Here is a 22,112-nt window from a genome sequence, read left to right as displayed (position 1 = left end):
ATTTGCATTGCCCCAGGTCCCATATTGGTCCTTGGGAGGGGCTACTCCCAGCCCCATTGTAAAGGTGAAGAGTCTAAGACCTATGTATTCAAGCTTTCTGCAAATACTTACTGAGCACTTGCCATGTGCCAGGCACAGAAAAGACTGAGCCAGGATTTACCCAGGCCTCCTGAAGGGGAAGGCTGGCATCCCCTTCCCAGGAGGCACAGCGACAAGGTCTGGAAAGCTGGAGCTGAAGGGCTTAGGCAGCTGAACACTGCAACCCACCTGCGGATTCCAGCTCCTGCCAGGTATTATCCTCTCAGACAAATGGTAATTTGTACTAATTGGGAACAAGCAATTGCATATTAAGTTGATTCCTTTCCCAGCCCACAGCCTTTACAGCTGTAATTAAGAGGAGGAATCGTGAATGCGTGTGTGCGCCTGCGCGGCCCCTCTCCTGAGCAGCTGAGGCTGCCTGCCAGGGGTGTGGGGTGTGGAGAGTGGGTGCCCCTAGTCAGACTGCCCTGGCTTCTATTTCTGTATCTGCCACTTTCGAGCTGTGTGACCCTGAATAGGTCACTCAGCCCCTCACAGTCCATTTCCTCATCTGTAAAATGAAATTAGTGGGTGTGCCAGCTGCTGGTCCATGGCCGACTTTGAATCGTGAGACTACAGAGAAGTAGAGAATTCTCAGACTTGAGAGGGGGTCAGAATTTTCTAGAGAGCTTTAGCTTATTCAGGCAGCCCACCCCCACAGTGTCTGGTTCAGTGGTGTGGGGCTTTCCTGTCACTCTCAGGGGACATAAGAACAAACCCTTGGGTTTGGAATGTGAAAGTCCAATCTAGAGTTAAACTGCACACATCCAAACTCTTTTTCCATCTAAGCCTTCTCCCCTCCCAACAGCTCAGGCCCCCTAGGTTGGCAGGGAAGTGAGCAGGATCCAGATGGTGGGGACCACGCTTGCTCCCCCAGCCTCCCTCTGGTGGCTGGGAGGCAGGTGCTGGGCTGTTAGGGCCGGGACCTGTCAGCCTCTGTGTCTGCAGAGCTGGTCTAACACTTCACTCAGGGTTGTGAGCGTCCTGGGCAATTTGGATTGTTCTCAGCTCTGGGGGCCTCTGTCCAAACTGCAGGATAGGAAGAACAGCATCTTCACCTTGTTTCACGAGTTTACCCCAACCAGAGCTTCTCACACTTTTTCACTGACATCTCCTAAGAGTTGGGATGCTTTGGGCAGCAAATTAGAGAAAACAACAGTAGCTCAAACAAGAGTTCTAAACTGTTCTCACGCTTTGGGCCTCTTTAGCATCTGGTGAAATATATGGACCCTGTCACAGAATAGTGTTTTTAAAAGCATACAATAAAGGATATTCGATTATAAAATAAAGCAACTATATTGAAAAACAGTTATCACACTGTTAGTCTGAGTCCTCTGAGATGCCAACACAAGGTTCAACATGCAGAATTTTGCCTGTGAGAGAACAGGAGGAAGGAGCCGGAGAGGCTGGGAGAGCTGTCAGACCCCAGTGAGAGGAGGAAGGTTGGGTAGAAGCTCCTAGCCTAGGCCGAGGAGTGGCTGTCAGAGGACTGAGTCCCCCGGCCCCAGGAGTGGGCCAGCGTTCACATCCCTGCAGCCTTTAGCTGTTGGCTGGGACCTGGGCCTCATTTTAGTAGCATCAGCGGGGGCTCGCAGTCAGTCACCCTCGGGCCATTAGAGCCCTGCGAGTGTGTTCGCACAGCCACCACACAAACTATTCAAACATTCTTTATGCTGTAGTAATGTATGTGCTTTTCATTAACAATGAAAAAGAGTCAAACAGCAGGCTCAATAGCTACCATAATTTCAAAGTCATCATAAGCATAAACAATATTTGAAGTACCTGCAACAATTATGACGAGATATGTAATAACAACTGTGATTTCTTTTGAGAGCAAAGCCACAGTCACAGCCAACGCTACTGTGATTTGTTGCCTGCATTCATGATGAAAGGAAATGTGAAAATCTGGTTAGGAGTTAATGAAAATAAAGATGAAAATGTTTTTCTCATTCAAGATTACCGACCCCAGGGAATTTCCTTTAATGATGAAAAGTTGACTCCAGGGATGGTTTTTTTGGGGGGCTCAACATCATCATCATCAATTCCCAGCCCAGTGGGTTGGCTGCCCCTCTTAGTCACAATGTGGCTGCCACAGCTCTAGCTTCACCTCCTCACACCTCCACCTGCCACAGGAATAAAAGAGCACCTTGGTCTTGTGTCCTTTTTGAAGAAGACACAAACTTCTCAGACTTTCCCTGTCATCCTGCTGGCTCATGCCTGAATCAAAGGCGTGCCCTGGGGCCACTGTGAGGACTCAGGCCTCCCCAGAGGGCAAAGCCTCTGGGAAGAGATGATCCAAACGGGGTTCCGTTGGTAGGGAAAAAAAGGGAATGGTCGCTGGAAAGACCACCAATCACATCTCTAACACCAATGAATACCATGCAATGAATGTCACATAATGCACGGCCTCCAAGGGCAGGGCAGGGGATGCCGGGGTTTGAGGGCTGTGAGTGGTCACAGATGGTGTAAAATCAAAGTGTGGTTCATTCTAATAATCCATGGATATAGTTTTCCAACCAGTTACATATCTTTTTATAAAAATAATATAAACATATTTTCCTCCCAAATTATCAAGTAAGATCGATACTCCAGGAAGTAGCACTGTGTTTATCATGTGACCCTGTGTACTCCCTGGCACTTTGCAGGAGGTGCATGAGCCCCAGGCTTGTGAGGCACAGATTTAACTCTGCTGGATTTGTCTGTCACCTACTGGCTGGGTAACCTGGAGCAGAGTGCTTGACCAATCTGTTCCTTGGTTGCAAAATGGGGATAATATTAATGCTACATATAGGTTTGGGTTTTTTTATTATTTAAGCTTTAATGAGGTGATGTGTGTAAATCCTTGTGCCTGGTATGTGGGAAATATCTGAAAAGTATTAGCTGCTGGTATCACTATTGTTACGAACCATTCCCCTAAACTTAGTGTTCTGGTTCTGTTGCTGCAGTCCAAAACTCAGCGGCTTGAAACAACAATCATGTCTTAGCTCATGAGTCTCCAGTTTGGGCAGCGCTTGACAATGAAGGCTCGTGGCTGCTCCCACACCTACTGGGGTAGCTCCTCTGAGGGCAGGAGGATTCGCTGCCATGCTGGCTCACTCACTCAGCTGGCAAGTTGGTGCTGGCTGTTGGCTGAGAGCTCAGCCAGGGCTGAGGTGTGGAAGACTCAGTTGCTCTCCCTGTGGCCCTCGCCATGTGACCTGGGCTTCCTCACAGCCTGGCAGCTGAGTTCCAAAGCGACCATCCCCAAAGAGAAAGCTGTGTGGGAGCTGCATTGCCTTTGAGGACCCAGTGTTGGAATCCACACAAGGTTCCTTCTGCCGTACAGTTAGTTGAGACACTCCTTAAGGCTCACCCAGATTTAAGGGGAGGGGACATTGATCTTTTGATGGGCGTGGGGGTAGCAAGGTTCTGGAAAAACACAGGGGACTGGAAATATTGTTGTGATTGTTTTTGGAAACTGCAGTCTGCCGAGCTAGATATTAAGTGATTCCCACTCTTAACAACCCTGGGATATCACCATGCAGGAGTTTATTTTCCACTCTTTAGGGCTATTTCCTTAGCAGGATAGTTCCTAACAATGCTTTAAATGACAAAGGCATTGCACTATCTCAGATAACAAGAAAGCTGGAAGTCCAAGTTCCAGGTGTGGGGATGTGCTCAACAGTGCCGTTAAAAGCCCAGGCTCCTTCTTTTTGTCCACTCTGTGACCTCAGTGTGTTGGCTGTCTGTCATCAGACTAGTCACCTCATCGGTGTGATATGGCTGTTGTAGCTGCAGGCATCACCTCCTCAGACTGTAGTATTCTAGAAAAGAAGGAAAGAAGCCAGGCATTTCTCTCTCTCTCTTCCTCTCTCCTTTTTCCCTCCCTCGCTCCCTTCCCTCCTTCCACACACCACTTTCCCTCTCTGCCTCCCTCTGTCCCTTCTCAACCCCAATATGTTTAACAAGGAGGAAAATCTTTCCCAGAAGCCCCAAAACCCCAAGCAAATGTCTCCTTAGGTCTCATTAGCCAAAACAGGCCACATGGTTTCTATTAGCTGCAAGGGAGGCTGGGAAGACAAGTATTGGGTCTTTCCAGCCTCCATCTTGAGAGGTGGATTTGCCAGCCAGGAAAAAGAGGCAGGGGAATGGTTATGGGGAAGGTAATCAACAGGGGTGGGGCTGGGCGTTCTTAAATCAAACTGTACGTTTCTTTAAAAAAAAAAAAAACTTTGAAGTTTAATAAAACAGAACGTGCCCAAATTAAGGGGGTACACCTTGATAAATTTTCACGAAGTGAACACACTTGAGTAACCAGCAGCCAGACCATAAATAGAGTATTACTAGCCCATCAGCAGCTCCCTTCAGACTCTTCTCCACTCACTACCCCCCAAGTCACTAACAGCATAGATATGCGTATCTGCTTTCGTGCTTTATACAATCGGAGTCATATAGTACAGCTACACTGTGTCTGGTTTCTCTACCTCAATCGACGTCGTGTTCATGTGATTCACCCATACTGACGTGGGTAATTGCAAATTGTTCATAATTATTATTGTTTACTATTCCATTGAGTGAATAATTATCCATGTGGGAGTTTCCAGTTTGGAGCTATTATGAATCGTGCTGCCACGGACACTCCTGCACATGTCGTGGGTGGCCATGTGCACCCATTTCAGTCATGTAGGTCCCTAGGAGAGGAATTGCTGGGTCACGGGGCTGCCTATGTTCAGCTTTAGTGGATTCTGCCAAACAATGTACACTCCCACCAGCACTTGTGAGAGTTCCAGTTTCTCCACATCTTCACCAACACTTGCTATTGTCTGTCTTTCATTGTAGCCATTCTTAGGGCGTGTGTGTGGTATCCTATTGGGGTTTTCATTTGCATTTTCCTGATGACTAACAAAGTTGAGGGCCTTTTCACTGTTTACATGGTGTATTCAATCCTCTCTCATGAAGTGAATTTAAGTCTTTGGCATGGCCGTGAACTGTTGGGAGCCCTTGATGTACTCTTTCCAAAACAGCTGTGCTCATGTGGTTGCCCCTGAGTCACCACAGTGCTTCACAGTGCCAGTCTTTTAGGCACCCCATCTTTGGGTACACACACCTCCCCAAACCAGGGTACACAGCACAGCACACAAAGCAGGGCTGGGTTGCACCTCCTACTACACCCATGACTGGGAGCCCTTCATGCAGTGGACAGCCTGTACAGCCATGCGGACACGATAGCTCTGCCCACCCCTGCATTGTACAGAGAGCCCCACATTGACCAGTCGGGCCATGCTCAGAGGAGAACAGAGGGAAATGAGAGTTTGCACCTCCTGGGTGCCTCTATGCTGGCACTCAGGGGGACCTGCTGAATGGCTGCAGATAACTAAAGGGCTGTTCTGGAACCCAGGAATCAGATTTGTTCTAGGAGGCCCTAGAGGCCAGAGCCAGGTGGGCAAATTTGAGCTCAACACAGGTTAGGCTGTGAAAACTGCATGAGGTCTGGATTACTGCTAGAGCATAATGCCCAGCACACGGTACCATGTTTCCCCGAAAATAAGACCTAACTGGAAAATAAGCCCCAGCATGATTTTTCAGGATGCTCTAATATAAAATAAGCCCTACCGTATTTCCCCGAAAATACGATCGGGTCTTAGATTAATTTTTGCTCCAAAAGACGCATTAAGGTTTATTTTGTATTACAAGCATCTTGAAAAATCATGCTATGGCTTATTTTCCAGTTAGGTCTTATTTTCGGGGAAACACAGTAGACACCTACTATGTACCTTTTGGATGATGCTTAATAGAGCCATCCTGCAACAAATGGGCTGTGTTAGGAGGCAGGGGACGTGAACTCCCTGGTTCTGTGGATGTGCAAGGCCAGGCAGGTGACCATGGCAGAGGGATGTCACAGGAATAAGTAATATCTTTGGTGCTGACTGCTCTGTGTGATATTAAAGATTCTCCCAGTCCCTAGACACCGTGAAGCTATGAATTATCCATGCTGGCATTCAGTGAAGGCAGACTGATTTCAGTATTAGCCGACGGAAAACCTAATTAGGAAGGCAAATTGATTTCCAAAAAAAGAATTGGATGATGTGTTCCCAGGACTGTTAGAAATGGTTTTTTAATTGTCTGCTCTTTTGTATTATTCATGCAATTGTATGCCTTTGTGAGCTAAGTGGGTCTGTCACTTTCCCCTCTGCTTCTCTCTCTCCCTTCTGCCAGGCTTAGCACTTCTGTTCCAGCCCCTTCAGGGTTGGGCTGGGCCATTCCTCTGGGGATCGCTGGGGGCCCATGAGGCAGATGGAGACACAGAAATGCTGGGGAGGGGCCCTGGGCATAGGGGTGAACAAGGAACCACGTAGAGCTGAGAGCTGACCTTTCTGCACCCACCCCCATCCCAGGTAGCCCGGTCCCAAGGGAAGGGCATCTTCCTCTTCCGGAAGCTGAAGGACATCATGGACTGGAGGAAGGTGAGCTTGTCTCTTCCCATTCCACCCCAAGCCCTACTCTGCCCTCCCTGGGACAAGGAGCCCGTCCTTCCTGCCCTCAAATCTTGGAGGGCTGGCAGAGAAGCTCTGCCCACAGCCCTACCCATGGGTGTGAGGTCTCTAGAGCCAGACTGCCTGGGTTCAAATCCTGACCTTGACACTTAAGAGCTGTTTGACCTTGGGCAAGTAACTTCACCTCTCTCTTCCCAAGTAAATGGGGGGTAGTAATAGTACCTGCTAAGAATGCAATGAGTTATTATAGTATGCCTAAAACCTGAGAACATTGCATTCTCTACTTGGACCTCCTGCTCACCTGGCTGGGGGTAGTTTGACTAACTTTCTCTGGGTCCTAGACTGAGCCTGAGGTAGCTCCCTTCCTCCCCTCCCTCCATCTTTGTCCCAAGACATGGTGTAATAAAAATCCTGGTTCCAATCCCGCATCCACTATTCAGAAGCTGCGTGATTTGGGGAAAATTGTGAACCCCTCTGAACCTTAGAGATGATAATGGTACAGGGTAGGTGAGAGGAGCAGGATGACCAAACTACTATACAGCCAGCACCTGCTGCACTAGCAGGCTCACAGCAGTTGCTCAGTAAATGAATTTCCCCCCCTCCACCATGTGTCCTGATTCGTCCCATGAAACTGTCAGGGCACTGCTGGGAAGAAGCTCACCAACCTGGAGGCCCAGCCGGCCCGGAGCACTGTCAATCCCTCTGGCAGCCATGTGAGTATATGTAAGGGGTGGCCCCGGGTCCCAGGAAGGGAAGGCCTGGCTGCCTCTGTCTTGAAGCAGCTTGGGGTGAGGGAGTGATGGTAGATGTCAAAAATTCTGCCCTTGGGGCCAGAAGCCCTGGGTTTCAGTGCTCCCTGCCACTAGGCTGTTGTGTGACCTCACTAAGTATGTGACACTTGCCTTTGGGCCTCGGTTTCCTCACCAGGTTACTGTGAAAGGGACAGTGGGTGGGCAAGGGCTTTGCAGACTGTGAGGTGTCATGCACATTTGTGAGAGAGCATTGCTTTCTTCTCCAGCTGGGCTGGCCAGGAAAGAGTTAGCCGGCAGGGAAGGGAGAGAAGGGGGCCTGTGTGGTGCTCTAGGCAGCACTGACCAGTAGAACTTTCTACAGTGGTGGACATGGTGCCTATATGTACTTTTCAATACGGTGACCACTAGCCATGTGTTGATATTGAGCCACTGAAATGCGACTAGTGCTAAATTTTTAATTTCCTTTTTTTATTATGATAAAATATACATAAAATTTATCATTTTAACCATTTTTAAGTGTACAATTCAATGGCATGAAGTATATTCCCATTGTTGTGCAACCATCACCACCATCCATCTCTAGAACTAATTTCCATCTTCCCAAACTGAAATCCTGCACCCATTAAACACTAATGCCCCATTTCCTTCCTCCCTCCAACCTCTGGCAGCCACCATTCAACTTTCTGTCTGTATGAATCTGATTATTCTAGGTACCACATATAAGTGGAATCATACCATATTTGTCCTTTTGTGTCTGGCTTATTTCACTTCGTATTATGTCTTCAAGTTTCATCCATGTTGTAGCATGTAATGTCACTTACTTTTAATCAATGTAAATGTATGTAGCCACATATGGCTAGTGGCTGCCCTATTGGATAGTGCAGGTCTGGAGATTAAATGTCCAGGCTCTGGACCCAGCCTGTGTCGGTCGACTTCCCAGCTGTAACCCTGACCAGCTGTGTGACCTTGGGCTAGTCACTCCCCCTCTCTGTGCTTCAGTTTCTCATCTGTGAAATGAGGATAACATTAGTACTTCCCTGATAGGGTTGATTTAAGTATCAAATTACATGCCCCAAGTAGAGTGCCTAACATAATGCCTAGTACACAGGAAGCACTCAATGAATGTTAATAGTAATAATTACTATTACAACTAGGACACAAGAAACTCAGAGGACCAGAAAGAAGAAATTCCTGTGGAGAACTACGTAGCTCAGCGTTACATCGAAAATCCCTACCTGATAGGAGGTGAGATGCCGGTCTATGTTCCCTGCCCTTTCTCTGAATGGTCCGTCAGTCAGTCAACAAGCCTTGACTAGCAGCCTACTGTGGGCTTGGCCTGACACCAGGCATGACAGGATGCAAAGATGGAGATCTGTCCGTCACTCTCCCACCTTCTAGCCATTGCCTATGCAGTTCCTCTGCCTGCCATGCCCTTCCCACTCCCTTCTTGGTTCACTAAAATTCCCCTCATTCTTCAAGAACCAACTTGTTCATGCGTTTATCCAACAAATATTTATAAAGAGCCTACTCAGTGCCAACCACTGTCCTAGGTGCTGGCTGCCCACTCTGCTCTCATGAAGCTTATACTCCAGATGAGCAGACAGCAATAAACCAGAAACAAGTAAATAAGATAGTTCCACACAGTGGTGAGTGTTATCAAGTAAATTAAGCAGGATGATGGGACAGAGAGTGAGGAAGGGCCTCTGTGAGGAGGTGACAGGTGAGTTGAAATGTGGAGTCACCTGTGGGTAGAAGTGGAGGAAAGGGAGCTGTAAGGGCCGAGGGCCCAAGCCTCCCCCTTGAAGCCTTCATAGATTTCCCCCGGCCATCTCTATATCTGCTTTTCCCACGTGGGTTCTGAAATACAAACATTTCAGGCCATGTGTGAGATGGGTCTCATTTGGAGGGTCTCATCTGAGAGGGGCCAGGTGCTATAAGGGGTATCATTAAATAGTGTTAATGCCACTTGCTTCCTCTTATCTCCTTGGGTAATGTCCTTCCCTGGGGCAGTCCTTGGGTCTCTTCTCCTCCCTCTCTCCCTCCCCCAGTGACCCCATCCTCTCTCTGTGGCTTTAAATGCCACCTAGATGCCAGTGACTCCTGCTTTCTATCTCCAGCCAAGACGTTGCCCCCACACCCCAAACCCTGATGTCCCACAGCCTGTGACATCCCCTCCTGGGCATCTCCCAGCAACTCAAACCCAAGGCCTAAAATCTAGCCCTTCTCCTCCCCCAGCCCTTGGCTTCCCCATCTGGGCACACAGACCCTCCCCCCCCACCAGTTGCTAAGCCAGATGTCAGAGACTCTTCTGGGTACGCCTCTCTCTTCCCCTCCCACATGCCATTCTTCACAAGCTCTTGAATCTGTCCAGCCACCTCCAGCCCAGTCCTGGCCTCTGTCCTCTCCCTTCCGGAAAGCTGTGCTGGTCTCCTTGCTTGTGCTTGCGGCTACTCTGGCCCCCTTCACTCCACAGTGGCCAGAGGCATTGGCTACCTTTCCGCAGCTTCCATGGTAGATGGAACAAAATCCGACATTGCACATGACCCAGACCCTGCTGACCTCGCTAAGGAAGGAGCGAGCTCCTTCCACTCTGCTCTTGGACCAAGCTCTTTGCCCCCTCGGGGCCCCTGGCCATGCAGTGCCCCAGGACCCTGTCCCTCTGGACTAGACAGGCACCTTGTACCTCGTGTGGTTTTATTGGGATTCGTGTCTGTCTATTCGCTGCTGTATCGCCCGACCCTAGCACAGTGTCTGGCCCTCGATCAATATTTGTCACATGAATTAATTCTTTCCTTGCCTGACAGGCCGCAAGTTTGACCTGCGTGTCTATGTGCTGGTGATGTCGGTGAGTAACTAAGAAAAGCTCCCTCCTCCCGTGGGGGGAAAGGGGCAGCTGGACCCAGGGACAGGAGGCAGAAGCCATTCTGGGGCATCTGTGTGGGCTGTCTGGTTTTCCGCACCTGGGGGAGCCCAGGGGGACATCTGAAGGTGGGGTGGGGATGGATAGACAGAGCTAAGTTTTACCATTTTAGATGCTCTACCATCTGTATTTGCCCTCCACCTGTCCTTTATTCACTTAGTAATCCACAGTAGTTACAGCTAGCATTTATTAAGCTCCTAGTAAGTCCCAGGTCCTGATATTTAGCAGATTTTCTCTCATTCAGTCGTCCTGCTAACCAGGGAGCTAGGTGCTGTTTTTCATTTCACCAGTGAGGAAACATACGGAGGGATTGAGTAACTTGCCCAAGGTCACACCGCTGGTGAGTGACAGAGTTGGGATCAGAATCCAGGCAGCCTAGCTCCAGAGCCTAGTCTCTTAACTAAGGAGATGCTGTACTACCTCCACTCACTCATTCATTCATTCGACAGACATGTAAACCTCCATGGTGCACTCTATGCCTGGCACAAGGAGACGGGGTGCCCGAGACAAGCTCGCCGTCTGGTGGGGACTAAGGACACACCCAGAGCTGGGGGGTTACATGTTGATGTGGAACAGAGAAGAGGCCATTAATTTTATTCCTTTAGCAGCCTCAAGGAGGCTGGTGTTTGAGCAGATTCTTGAGGGGTGATGTGGGAAAGAAGGAAAGGCATTCCAGGAGGAGGGAACAGCAGGTGCAAAAACCAGGCGGTGCGAAAGTGTACGTATTTATTCCTCTTCCTTTTTCTCTCCTTCCATTCCCACCTCGGCCATAGTACATCCCCCTGCGGGCCTGGCTGTACCGGGATGGCTTTGCCCGCTTCTCGAACACCCGCTTCACGCTCAACAGCATTGATGACCAGTGTATCCTGGGATCCCACCTCCCCACCCCACGCACTCCACCCCTCCCATCCTCTGGCCGGTCCAGAGAGAGCTCATCCGTTCCACAGATGTTTGCCGAGCCCCTATTGAATGCCAAGTTCTGGTTTGAGCACAGGAGGTAACAGCAGTGAACAAGGCAGGCCTAGTCCCTTCCCTCCAGGGGCTTACAGTCCTGTGGGGGCAGGGGAGCCAAGGGAAGCATCCCTGCTCTGCTCAGAGCAACTCGCCCCAAACTGCTCTGCTTGATGACCATGCAGTGGTGTGCCTAACATGCACCTTGATTCATATTCATGGGATTGGACAGTTTGAGCCCCTTTGGAGAATGTCTGCCCCCTTTTATGTGCCTTTTCTTCAGAGCCTAGTCATTGGCTCACTCATTGGCTCAAATACAATGCCATTTTCACCCATCAGATTGGCAGGGATCAAAAACTTGATAAGACGCTGTGTCGGCAAGGCTGGGGCACACATACGTTGCTGGCGGGAGTGTAAATTGGTACTTCTGAAGAGGCAATCGAAAGACAGAAGTGCACTTCCTCTCTGACCCAGCAATTCTCCTTCTGGAAATTTCTCCTATAGGTACACTCACAATGTAGGAAAAGGGAGGTTTGAAGGTTATTCACTGCACAGCCTTGTCTGTGAGAGAAAGAAAAAAGGAAACAACTAATTGAATGACTCATTTATACAGTGGAATACTACATAGCTATTAAAAAGGAATGGAGGAAGTGCTTTATGTACTGATATGAAATAATCTCCAAGACATATTGTTATTTGGGGGAAAAAACACAAAGTATAGAACTCGGTGAAAAGTATGTTCCCATTTGTGTTAAAAATGATATCTTTACATATGTTTTTATCGGTGCATAGCCATCTCTGAAAAGATACATAAGAAACTGGAAACAGAAATTGCCCTGTGGAGGAGAAATGGGTGGGTGGGGTCCAGGGTGGGAAGGAGATATTTCCTCATATACATTTTTCTTTTTTTAAAGATTTTATTGGGGAAGGGGAACAGGACTTTATTGGGGAACAGTGTGTACTTCCAGGTCTTTTTTCCCAGTCAAGTTATTGTCATTTCAATCTCAGTTGTGGATGGTGCCGTTCAGCTTCAAGTTGTTGTCCTTTCAGTCTTAGTTGTGGAGGGCGCAGCTCAGCTCCAGGTCCAGTTGCCTTTGCTAGTTGCAGGGGGCACAGCCCACCATCCCTTGTGGGAGTTGAACCGGCAACCTTGTGGTTGAGAGGACACGCTCCAACCAACTGAGCCATCCGGGAGCTCAGCGGCAGCTCAGCTCAAGGTGCCATGTTCAATCTTAGTTGCAGGGGGCAGAGCCCACCATCCCTTGCGGGACTCGAGGAATTGAACTGGCAACCTTGTGGTTGAGAGCCCACTGGCCCATGTGGGAATCGAACCGGCAGCCTTCAGAGTTAGGAGCACAGAGCTCTAACCGCCTGAGCCACCAGGCCGGCCCCCTCATATACATTTTTATACCTTCTGACTCTTGAACAACGTAAATGTATAATCTGATTAAAATATCAACATCAGAAAAATGTTTTTAAGATTTTTAGACCTGAGCATCACAAGAAAAGGAGCAAACAATCCAGAAATATATTGGAAATAGATCAGCAGGACTACATTACCTGCATATGGGAGAGATGGAAATGGAAGGTGAAGTGGCCAAGCTTCTGACTTGGGCAATCCAGCTAACACTTTTAGCCAATTCAAAGCACTCTGCCTTAATTTCACCATTCGATTAAGTGTCTGTCAGAGGTAATGCGTTTGCCTCGCCTGCATGTTAGAATGGGAGTGGGCTCTCCTGAGAATTTTTTATAATTTGTTTTTGTCTATTTTACCAATGTCAGCATTTCCAGTGTGTTTGTTTTATTTTGTAATTCGAACAAGCACTTATCGTATTAATGTCATCAAGTTTATTTTAGTTTCCCACTTCATTTCTTATTAAAATTACAGGTAAAATGCTTGGAACAGTCCTGAGCCCAGAGGGATTACTCAGGACAGGTCGTGGTTCCCCCACCCCCATTTCAAAGTGTTTACAGATCTCTGGGCATCATGGGTTCTTATTAAACAAACCCAAGCTCAGCACTAGTTTCTATTTGATGAGGCTTTGCTGTTTTCACAGTGAGTGAATGCATGTAATTTTCCACCCCTTCTTTTCATTGTTTTTAATTTTTAACATGAAAAGATTTAAAATATGTAGAAAACTGCAGAAAAGACTAGTATAACAGAAATCCATGCAACTACATCCAAATTCAACAGATACTCGCATTTCGCCATATTTGCTTCAGATATTACACACCGACTTTTAAAATAATAAGGCAACTTTGGATCACAGAATAATAAGATGTACATTTTTAACCTGACTTTAAATATATATTTACATATGTAGTTTACACACAGTTATTCAAATATATGTGCATATATAGAGACATACACAAAATACAAAAATATTCATCTCACCACTGTAATAGTAAAACGTAGAAACACCCTTGAGGGATGGTGAGACGAGTGATAAAACATCTCCATGAGACTGTGCAGCTGTAAAATGCAATGAGGTCGATTGACGTGTCATGGAAAGGAATCTAAAACAGACTAAGTGAAAAACAACATGCAAGGTGTAGAACTGGAGTGTCTGTCATCCCATTTTTGCTTTTAAGGAAGTATGTTCCTATTTAGAAGAACGTATGAAAGGATAGGATTTCACTAATCTATTAACTCTGAAAACGGCAGAGGATTAGAATCAGGTCCGGAAACATTTATTTTCAACTTCATACATTTCCCTATATTATGAATTGTTTTTACAATCAATAGGCATGACTTTAATAAAATCAATAAAACATTTAAAGGACATAGCTTTCATAATAAAAGTGGTATAACTCTTTAAAGACAGATCAGAAAATGCAGAAATGTACAAAAAGGAAAAAATAAAAGAAACCGTTCTAGTCACATTTTCTAGAGATAACTACTTACTATTTTGATGTATTTCCTCCCAGGTTCGTTTGTACAGTTTTTTGGTTTTTTTTGGTCATTGTCTGCCTTTTATATACAAGTGATCTCACTGTACAAATATAACCTTTTTTCACTAAACATTACATCAGTATTTTCCTGTAGGTATTTTTTATTAGTTACAAAATATTCCACTGAGTAGATTTACTGGTTTAATCCTCTATGCTGCAGGCATTCGGGAAGTTTCTTCCTGGTATGACATACAATGCTGCACGAAACATATTTTTTCATAAATGTTTTACTATATTTAATTTTTTCTTTTGGATGATGTTAAAAGGGTGTAAATACTGGGTCAAGTGCATGTGGCCAGATTGTTTTCCAGAAGACTTTTTTACATTTTTACCTTCCTATTGACAGGGCCCATTTCACCCCAGCTTTCCAGTACAGGGGACAATCATTTTTTTAAAGTCATTTCTGAAACAATTGGCACATCTAGGTGAAGCATTTACAGGCACTCATTATACCAATATTGTAACTACTCCGTGAGTTTTGAGTTTTTCCAAATAAAAAGGTTTAAAAACATGTAAATGACTTCATGGGGAAGGAAGGGTTTGCCTTAGAATTTCCGTCTCTTCCAATTTACATTTTTTCCCATTTACATCCCTTTAAAATTGTATATATTCTATTACTAGAAACTTTGAGCGTTTTCCAAGATGGTCTTTTACCAGTTATATTTTCTCTTTTATGTTTTCCTATCCTTTATTTATTAGGGTCATAAAATTTTATTGTTAACAATTCATACGGGATTTTCATGTGACAAAAACATCAGCCTGTCATATTTGCTACAAATCTTTTCTCTGGTCATGTTTGCCTTTCATTTTTGCCTTGACATCTGATTATTTTTATTTTGACATAGCTGACTCTATCCACTGATTTTCTTTGTGATTTCTAAGCTAAGAAAATTCTTTCCCCTCGAAAATTTCACAGCTAATCAATTCCACTTCTCTATGGATTGGTTTGAATTGTTCGTTTACTCTTTCCTACTTGGCCGTTTGGTCCATGGAACCTGATTTCAGGTCTTGCTGTGGAGACAGGGAGGCTCTGAGGTCAGCTGACCAGTTACCCACTCTCTTCTCTTAGCCCCCTTCTCGCTTCTCCCCCGAAGAGAGGGAAGTCCCTGATTTCTCCTCCCTGAAGGAAGGAGCACCGTGTGAAGTGCTGGAAACATCGCTTCCTCCATCACAAGGGGGCGAGGTCCCCTGTTAAGCCAATAACTCAATTTGCTTGAACATCCTCTTTTCCTATTTTTTAATTACAGCTTTATTGAGATACGTTCACATACCACATAATTCACCCACTTAAAGCATACAGCCCAACGCTTTTTATCAGATTCACACAACCATCACTACAATCCGTTTTTTTAAAAAATATTTTATTGGGGAAGGGGAACAGGACTTTACTGGGGAACAGTGTGTACTTCCAGGCCTTTTTTCCAAATCAAGTTGTTGTTCTTTCAATCTTAGTTGTGGAGGGCGCAGCTCAGCTCCAGGTCCAGTTGCCGTTGCTAGTTGCAGGGGGCACAGCCCACCATCCCTTGTGGGAGTCAAACCGGCAACCTTGTGGTTGAGAGGACATGGTGGCTCAGGCGGTTAGAGCTCTGAGCTCCTAACTCCGAAGGCTGCCGGTTCGATTCCCACATGGGCCAGTGGGCTCGCAACCACAAGGTTGCCAGTTCAACTCCTCGAGTCCTACAATCAGATTTAGAACAATTTTGTGACTCCCCAAAAGAAACCCTGTACTCATTAGGTTCTATTTCCCATTTCCTTTCAAATCCCTTCCCATCCCTATGCAACCACATTCTATCTCTATATATTTGCCTATCTCAGATATTTCATATAGATGGATTCATACAATATGTGGTCTTTTGTGTTTGATTTCTTTCATTTAGCTTAGCATTTTCAAGGTTCATTCATGTGGTAGCCTGTGTCAGTACTTCATTCCTTTTTATGGCCAAATAATATTCCATTGTATGGATGTAGCACATTTTATTTTTGCATTCATTTGTGGAGGCACATTGGGGTTGTTTTCACTCTGGCTATTATGAATCATGCTGCTGTGAACGTTTATGGACAAGTTTTTGTGTGGACATATGTTTTCATTTCTCCTGGATATAGACTAGAAGTTGAATTGCTAGTCACATGGTAATTCTATGTTTGACTTTCTGAGGAACCTCTAGACTGTTTTCCAAAGCAGTGCACCATTTTACGTTCCCACCAGGATGATGTGAGGATTCCAATTGCTACATATCCTTGTCAACACTTGTTATCATCTATCCTTTTTATTATAGCCACCCTAGTGGATGTGAAGTGGTTTGGGTTTGCACTTCCCTAATGATTAGTGATGTTAAACATCTTTCCGTTTGCTTCTTGGCCATTTGTAAATCTTCTTTGGTGAAATGTCTACTCAAAGTCTTTGCCTATTTTTCAATTGGATTATTTGTCTTTTTAATTGTTGAGATGTAAGTGTTCTTTATGTGTTTTTAATACTACTCCCTTCTCAGATACATGACTTACAAATATTCTCTCCCATTCTGTAGGTTGTCCTTTTTTTTAGGACTACTTTTTTAGAGCAATTTTAGGTTCGTAGAAAAACTGAGAGGAAGGTGCAGAGCCTCCCCTGTTATCAACATCCCCCATCAATTTGTTACAATTCATAAACCTACATTGACACATCATAATCACCCAGAGTCCATAGTTTACATTAAGGTTGTGTATTCAGTAGGTTTGGACAAATGTATAATGACATGTATCCATCATTATTTTATCATACAGAGTGTTTTCACTGCCCTAAAAATCTTCTGTATCCCACCTTTTCACTTTTTGACAATGTCCTTTGAAGCACAAATGTTTCTAATTTTGATGAAGTCCAATTTATTTTTTCTTTTGTCTCTTGTGCTTTTGGTGTCCCATCTAAAAAGGTCTGCCTAATCCAAGGTCGCAATGACTTATATGTTATTCTAAGAGCTTTAAAGTTTTAGCTCTTATATTTAGGTCCATGGTCCATTTGGAGCTCATTTTTGTCTGTGGTCTGCGGAAGAAGTCAACTTTGTTCTTTTACATGTGGATATCCAGGCATCCCCATACCATTTGTTGAAAAGACTATGCTTCTTCCCTCGCCATTGAATTGCCTATGGTCAAATCAATTGACCACAAACGTAAGGGCTCTTTTCCTATTTAGTGGTTTGTTATGTGCTTATTCTTTTGAAATTAAGGCAGAAAAACTCTCAGACAAATGTGAAAAAAAGTCTTTGAAACACTCTAAAGAAGACATTCTCAGAAAATGGTGCTAAAGAGGATGCCTACCTTCTCTCGAGAGTCTGAAGCCACCTTCCCCTATCTGATATGCTACAAACATAAAGACACATATGTTTTAGAAGGATTAGACCTAAAGGGTCAGTGACCTAAAGTCTCTACTCCCCATATGTAAACTGTCCCTGTAAGTCCTGGAGAAAGTTGCATCTTCTGGTCATTTCATGAGGTTTGGGGGACCCATCCTACTTAGCTGTGGCGGGGGGACGGTGTTGAGGAGGTGCTATTCTGAATGGCTGGCCCTTAACCTCCCTGAGCCTCAAGGTCTCTTCTTTGAGACGAGGCACACATGAGATGATGGATGTGAACATGCTCTGTAAGTTACAAAGTGCTGCCAATGATACCAGTGGTGACAATGGTGATGATACTGAAAGGCAGCCTCTCAGAGCTGGGACGTCAAAGGCCATCTTGAGCCCATCCCCAAGCTGGATCACTTCACTGTGCCTACAAAGTGGCCACCCAGCCTAAACTCCTTTAGTGACAGAGAGTTCCGAATGTCCTGAGATGGCTGTTCTAAATTTAGTCTTTCTACTTGTTAGAAAGTGTTCTCTCCTCTTGATCTGAAAAATCATAATATCAGCTATGCCAGGCACTGTGAGAGGTGCTCCTGGACATTATTGTACCTGATCGTTCAAATGACCCTATGAGGTCAGTACACCAATATGTACCCCCATTTAATAGGTGAGAAAAGAGGCTCAGAGAGGTTAAGTGACTCGCTCAGGGGCTCACAGCCAGTAAAGACACAGGCGGGATTTGAACCTAGACCCATCTGACTCCAAAGCCCACGCACATGACCTCTGGACTGTTCTATAACCTTCCCCATCAAGTCCCAAGCAAGGGCCTTAGTTTGGTTCCTGGGGCTGCATGGAGCAGAGACGCCTTTCTTGTCCTTGACCATCAACCTCTGCCAGATGTTCACCTCACCAATGTTGCAGTGCAAAAGACGTCCCCCGACTACCACCCCAAGAAGGTGAGCGAGCTGGGCTTCTGCCCTCCGGGTGCAGCGTCTGGGGCTGGCTGGGGCAGGGAAGCAGAAGTGCCGGGGAGCCCAGGACAGGTCCGTATTGGGCTCATAGTTCATCAGCGAGGTTAGGCCCACCCTTCCCGTTTGCAAGGCCCAGGGCATAAGCACAGATGGAGGCCCACCCAACATGCATCTAGATATTGAAAAGTCACAATCAAACTAACACACCCTTTCACAAAATTTGTCCTATCCTTCTGCCTTGACAGATATGCCTCTATCTATCTATCTATCTATCTATCTATCTATCTATCTATCTATCTATCTATCTATCTATCTATCTAGTAACCTGCAAGGCCATGTTCAAATTTAGAACTCTGACTTCTCAGAGTTAAGACACAGGGAAAGGTCCCCAGCTCACACCCGCCCCCTTCTTCTCCCTCTCCTGGCTCCATCCTATAGAGCAGGGGCCTCCTGAATACCACCCACCCTGCCATGAACAGCCCACTGGTCACTCCTTGAGCCTTGGGGTACACACATGGTCAGTGTAGTCTGTTCCCGGGAAGCGGGCCCAGGGAAGAGGCCTGAGCAGGGCATTTGGGATCATGGGTACCCAGGCTGTGTACTCTAGAAAAACACACAGGCTCTGGGTGGACACATTCCCTTGGGAATACAGAATCTTCATCCCACAAGGGGGGTTCACTCGGGCTTCTTCTAACCATAGGACTCAGGGCTGCACCTCTCTTGTCCAAACCTGAGGGCCCTGCTGATGGTAATTGTTGGAGGGTCCATCAGGCCAAGTCCCAGTTAACTGAGGCGCCCTCTCCCACCTCAGGGCTGCAAGTGGATGCTCCAGCGCTTCCGACAGTACCTGGCGTCCAAGCACGGGCCCCAGGCAGTGGAGACACTCTTCAGCGACATGGACAACATCTTCATCAAGAGCCTGCAGAGCGTTCAGAAGGTGATCATCAGTGACAAGCACTGCTTCGAGCTGTACGGCTATGACATCCTCATAGACCAGGACCTCAAGCCGTAAGTGGGTGGGCAAGTGGCCTGGAGAGCCAGGGGGACGTTTTACACACGCTGCACCCAGACTGCCTGGGTTTGAGCTCAGCTCTGCCACTTCCTTTTTCTGTGCCTCAGTTTGCCCATCTGTAAAATGGTCATTGTTATGAGGAATGAATGAGGTGTTGTCTGTAGAGCCCTGAGCCCCATGCCTGGCACTAAGAGGCCTTTTCTGAATATCTGCTGAGTCAGGGATCCGACCCTGGTACCAGACAAGAATTTCCCCTCTGTAAGCCCTGGTGCTCTGGGCATGCAAAGTGCCACGTAAGGGAGCATCATGGTGATCCACGCCAAGAATTGGGTGCACTCCTACAGAGCCCATGAGGAGGCCGAGCCGAGAAATAGAATAAGTCTGAGAGTGCAAGGACCGCAGCAATGGCCCTCACAGATACAGCAGCACATGGAAGCCCAGTGGGGCTGTTCTGGGAGCTTGAGGTCCAGCAATAAGAAGTCCAGGGCAGGGCCCGGCCTGGGGTCATAGCTCCTGGGCGGAGCTGCTCCCCGATGGCACTGCAGCTCCTGGACCCAGCCCCTCCCCAGCGTCACTGTATGGTGCTGAGGGGCTTTCTGAGCCAGGAGTCCGAGTCATAGAGCGAGACCTCAGTTGGGCCTGGGGGTCGAGGAAACAGGGTTCCAACAGCAGCAGGTCAGTCTCCTTTGTCTCCTGGGACAAGATGTGGCTGCGGGCGTTAGAGTAGACACTGATGAGGGAAACAGGCTTGGGAGGAGGCAGCGGACAGTGGAAAGTGGGGCCCAAGTCTCCCACTGACCTGCTGCGTAAGCCCTTCCTCTCTGTGCCCCAGGTTCTTGTCCGTAAATGACAAGGTTGCAAAAAACGAGAGGTTGCAAACTGGAGGTCCTAGGGCTGCTTCTGATCTGCACACACTTTGAGTTTGGCTGTCAGAATGGTTTGTGGTTGGTTTTCATTTAAAGTCATCTAAAAATTGGGAGATCTTTACACAAAAATCTGGATTTGGGGCATTTCTGGAAAATTCAGATGATCTCGCAATTCTGGGCTCACATTCGCACAGGGCAACACTGTCATGGAACTGGTCATAGCCAGCCCTGTAGACAGTGGAATGTTCTTTCCAGTTCACCCCAGTCTCCACCCCTCCCTATTACTTCCCAACCCCTGACAGGGCAGTGGGTGCCATCTGTAGTCAGACTTGCACTAGGAAAGGGAAGGTTTTCTTGTATTCATAGCTCCATTGGAAGAAGGAAAAACAACAATAGACGTGAAGGCACCAAAATCATTTGAACCCCCACCAGCTTGCCTCATTTATTGCCTAACCCCCGTGGGGATTTCAAGCTTGTGACAATTGTTCTCAGAAATTTTAGCCACTGAAACCTTTCTTCTAATGGAAAAGTGGAAAGGGAAACTCTGATTGAATTGAGGGTGGGGCCCAGGTACCTCATCTAGCCCCTCAGTGAAATTCCAGGAGTTCCAAGGACCAGGTAACCGTAAAGCTCTCCACTCCCCTCCCTCCCCAGATGGCTCCTGGAGGTCAATGCATCCCCATCGCTGACAGCCAGTAGTCAGGAGGACTATGAGCTCAAGACCTGCCTCCTGGAAGACACCCTGCACATCGTGGACATGGAGGCCAGGTGAGGGAGGGCAGCCTTGTTCCTACACCCCCCTGCATGACAGCCGGGGCTCCCACCATGGAAGATGGAGAACTCAGAGCCTTGGGACTTGAGCGGCCCTCAGAGACAGCTCTGGTCTGCCCTGCCATTTTATAGATGGAAAAACGGAGATGTCCACACAGGGTTGGAGCCTGGTCCAAGGACTCAGCCCTTTCAGGGCAGAGCAAGTTTCTGAGATTTGGTCCAGCAGAATTTCCTCAACACTTCCTGACTGTGGGAATAATTTATTGTCAAATGCCTAGCTGCAGTAAGTGCTCAATAGGAGACTATATATTATTATAACAATGTATATATAATGGAAAAAATCCAGGGTCTGACTTCAGGAATGACTGAATCCAGGTGCTCAGTCAGTGTTGGTTGGTCTTCTCTCTCTCTCCCTATCCTTCTCCTTCTCTCTCCCCCTCTCTCATCTCTTCCCTCTATATTAGCTTCCCCCCCCCCCCTCATTCCAGCAAGAGTTTGAGGGCTGACTCTCATTGTTCATTGGTGGGGATTGGGTCACATACCCATCTCTAAACCAATCATTGTGACTCTGATTGGCCAGGCCGTCTTGTGCCCACCTCCCAGGGGGTGGGGTTAACCCCACCTGAGCCATATGAGTGAGAGAGGAAGGAGTGGTTCTCAAAGGTAAAACTGAGGTGTACCCTTAGGCTGAAAGAAGGTGAAATGGATGCTCAGTAGGCAGAATCTCAAGTCTACTATATCTATCATTACTTATTCATTCAACAAACATTTGAGCCCCTACTGTGTGCCAGGCCCTGTACCACACACTGGGGACACAGGAACGGACAGGACAGATGCAGTCCCTGCCTTCACAGAGTTTATGATCTGGGGAGGACAAGAAGGTGTACATTACTAAGGGTGAGAGTGAGAGCCGAGGGACAAAAATGGGGATGACCCCTCTGAGACCTGTATGGGCACCTGGGAAACAGCCAGAGAGTAGATGGACAAAAGAAGGAATTCTGACCGTGTGGAAACCAGTAAGGTGCAGGGCTGAATCAGGAACCTGCTTGGGCCTT

The 22,112-nt window shown here is 46.9% G+C and overlaps 1 protein-coding gene across 1 annotated transcript in view; it reads left to right on the top strand.

Moving 5' to 3' along the window:
* TTLL9 (tubulin tyrosine ligase like 9) overlaps positions 1-22,112 on the top strand; it is a 37,801-nt gene that overhangs the window by 10,997 nt on the left and 4,692 nt on the right. The window contains exons 6-13 of the mRNA XM_019748496.2: positions 6,453-6,521; positions 7,190-7,264; positions 8,458-8,548; positions 10,108-10,148; positions 10,997-11,084; positions 18,335-18,393; positions 19,220-19,416; positions 20,941-21,054. Coding sequence (XP_019604055.2) covers positions 6,453-6,521; positions 7,190-7,264; positions 8,458-8,548; positions 10,108-10,148; positions 10,997-11,084; positions 18,335-18,393; positions 19,220-19,416; positions 20,941-21,054 — 734 coding nt within the window. The remainder of the gene's footprint in view (positions 1-6,452; positions 6,522-7,189; positions 7,265-8,457; positions 8,549-10,107; positions 10,149-10,996; positions 11,085-18,334; positions 18,394-19,219; positions 19,417-20,940; positions 21,055-22,112) is intronic.

Source organism: Rhinolophus sinicus, linkage group LG13, assembly GCF_036562045.2.
Source record: "Rhinolophus sinicus isolate RSC01 linkage group LG13, ASM3656204v1, whole genome shotgun sequence".
In the NCBI taxonomy this organism is placed as follows: Eukaryota; Metazoa; Chordata; class Mammalia; order Chiroptera; family Rhinolophidae; genus Rhinolophus; species Rhinolophus sinicus.
Note: the sequence above shows the minus strand (reverse complement) of the source record. Positions and strands in the feature narration are given on the sequence as shown.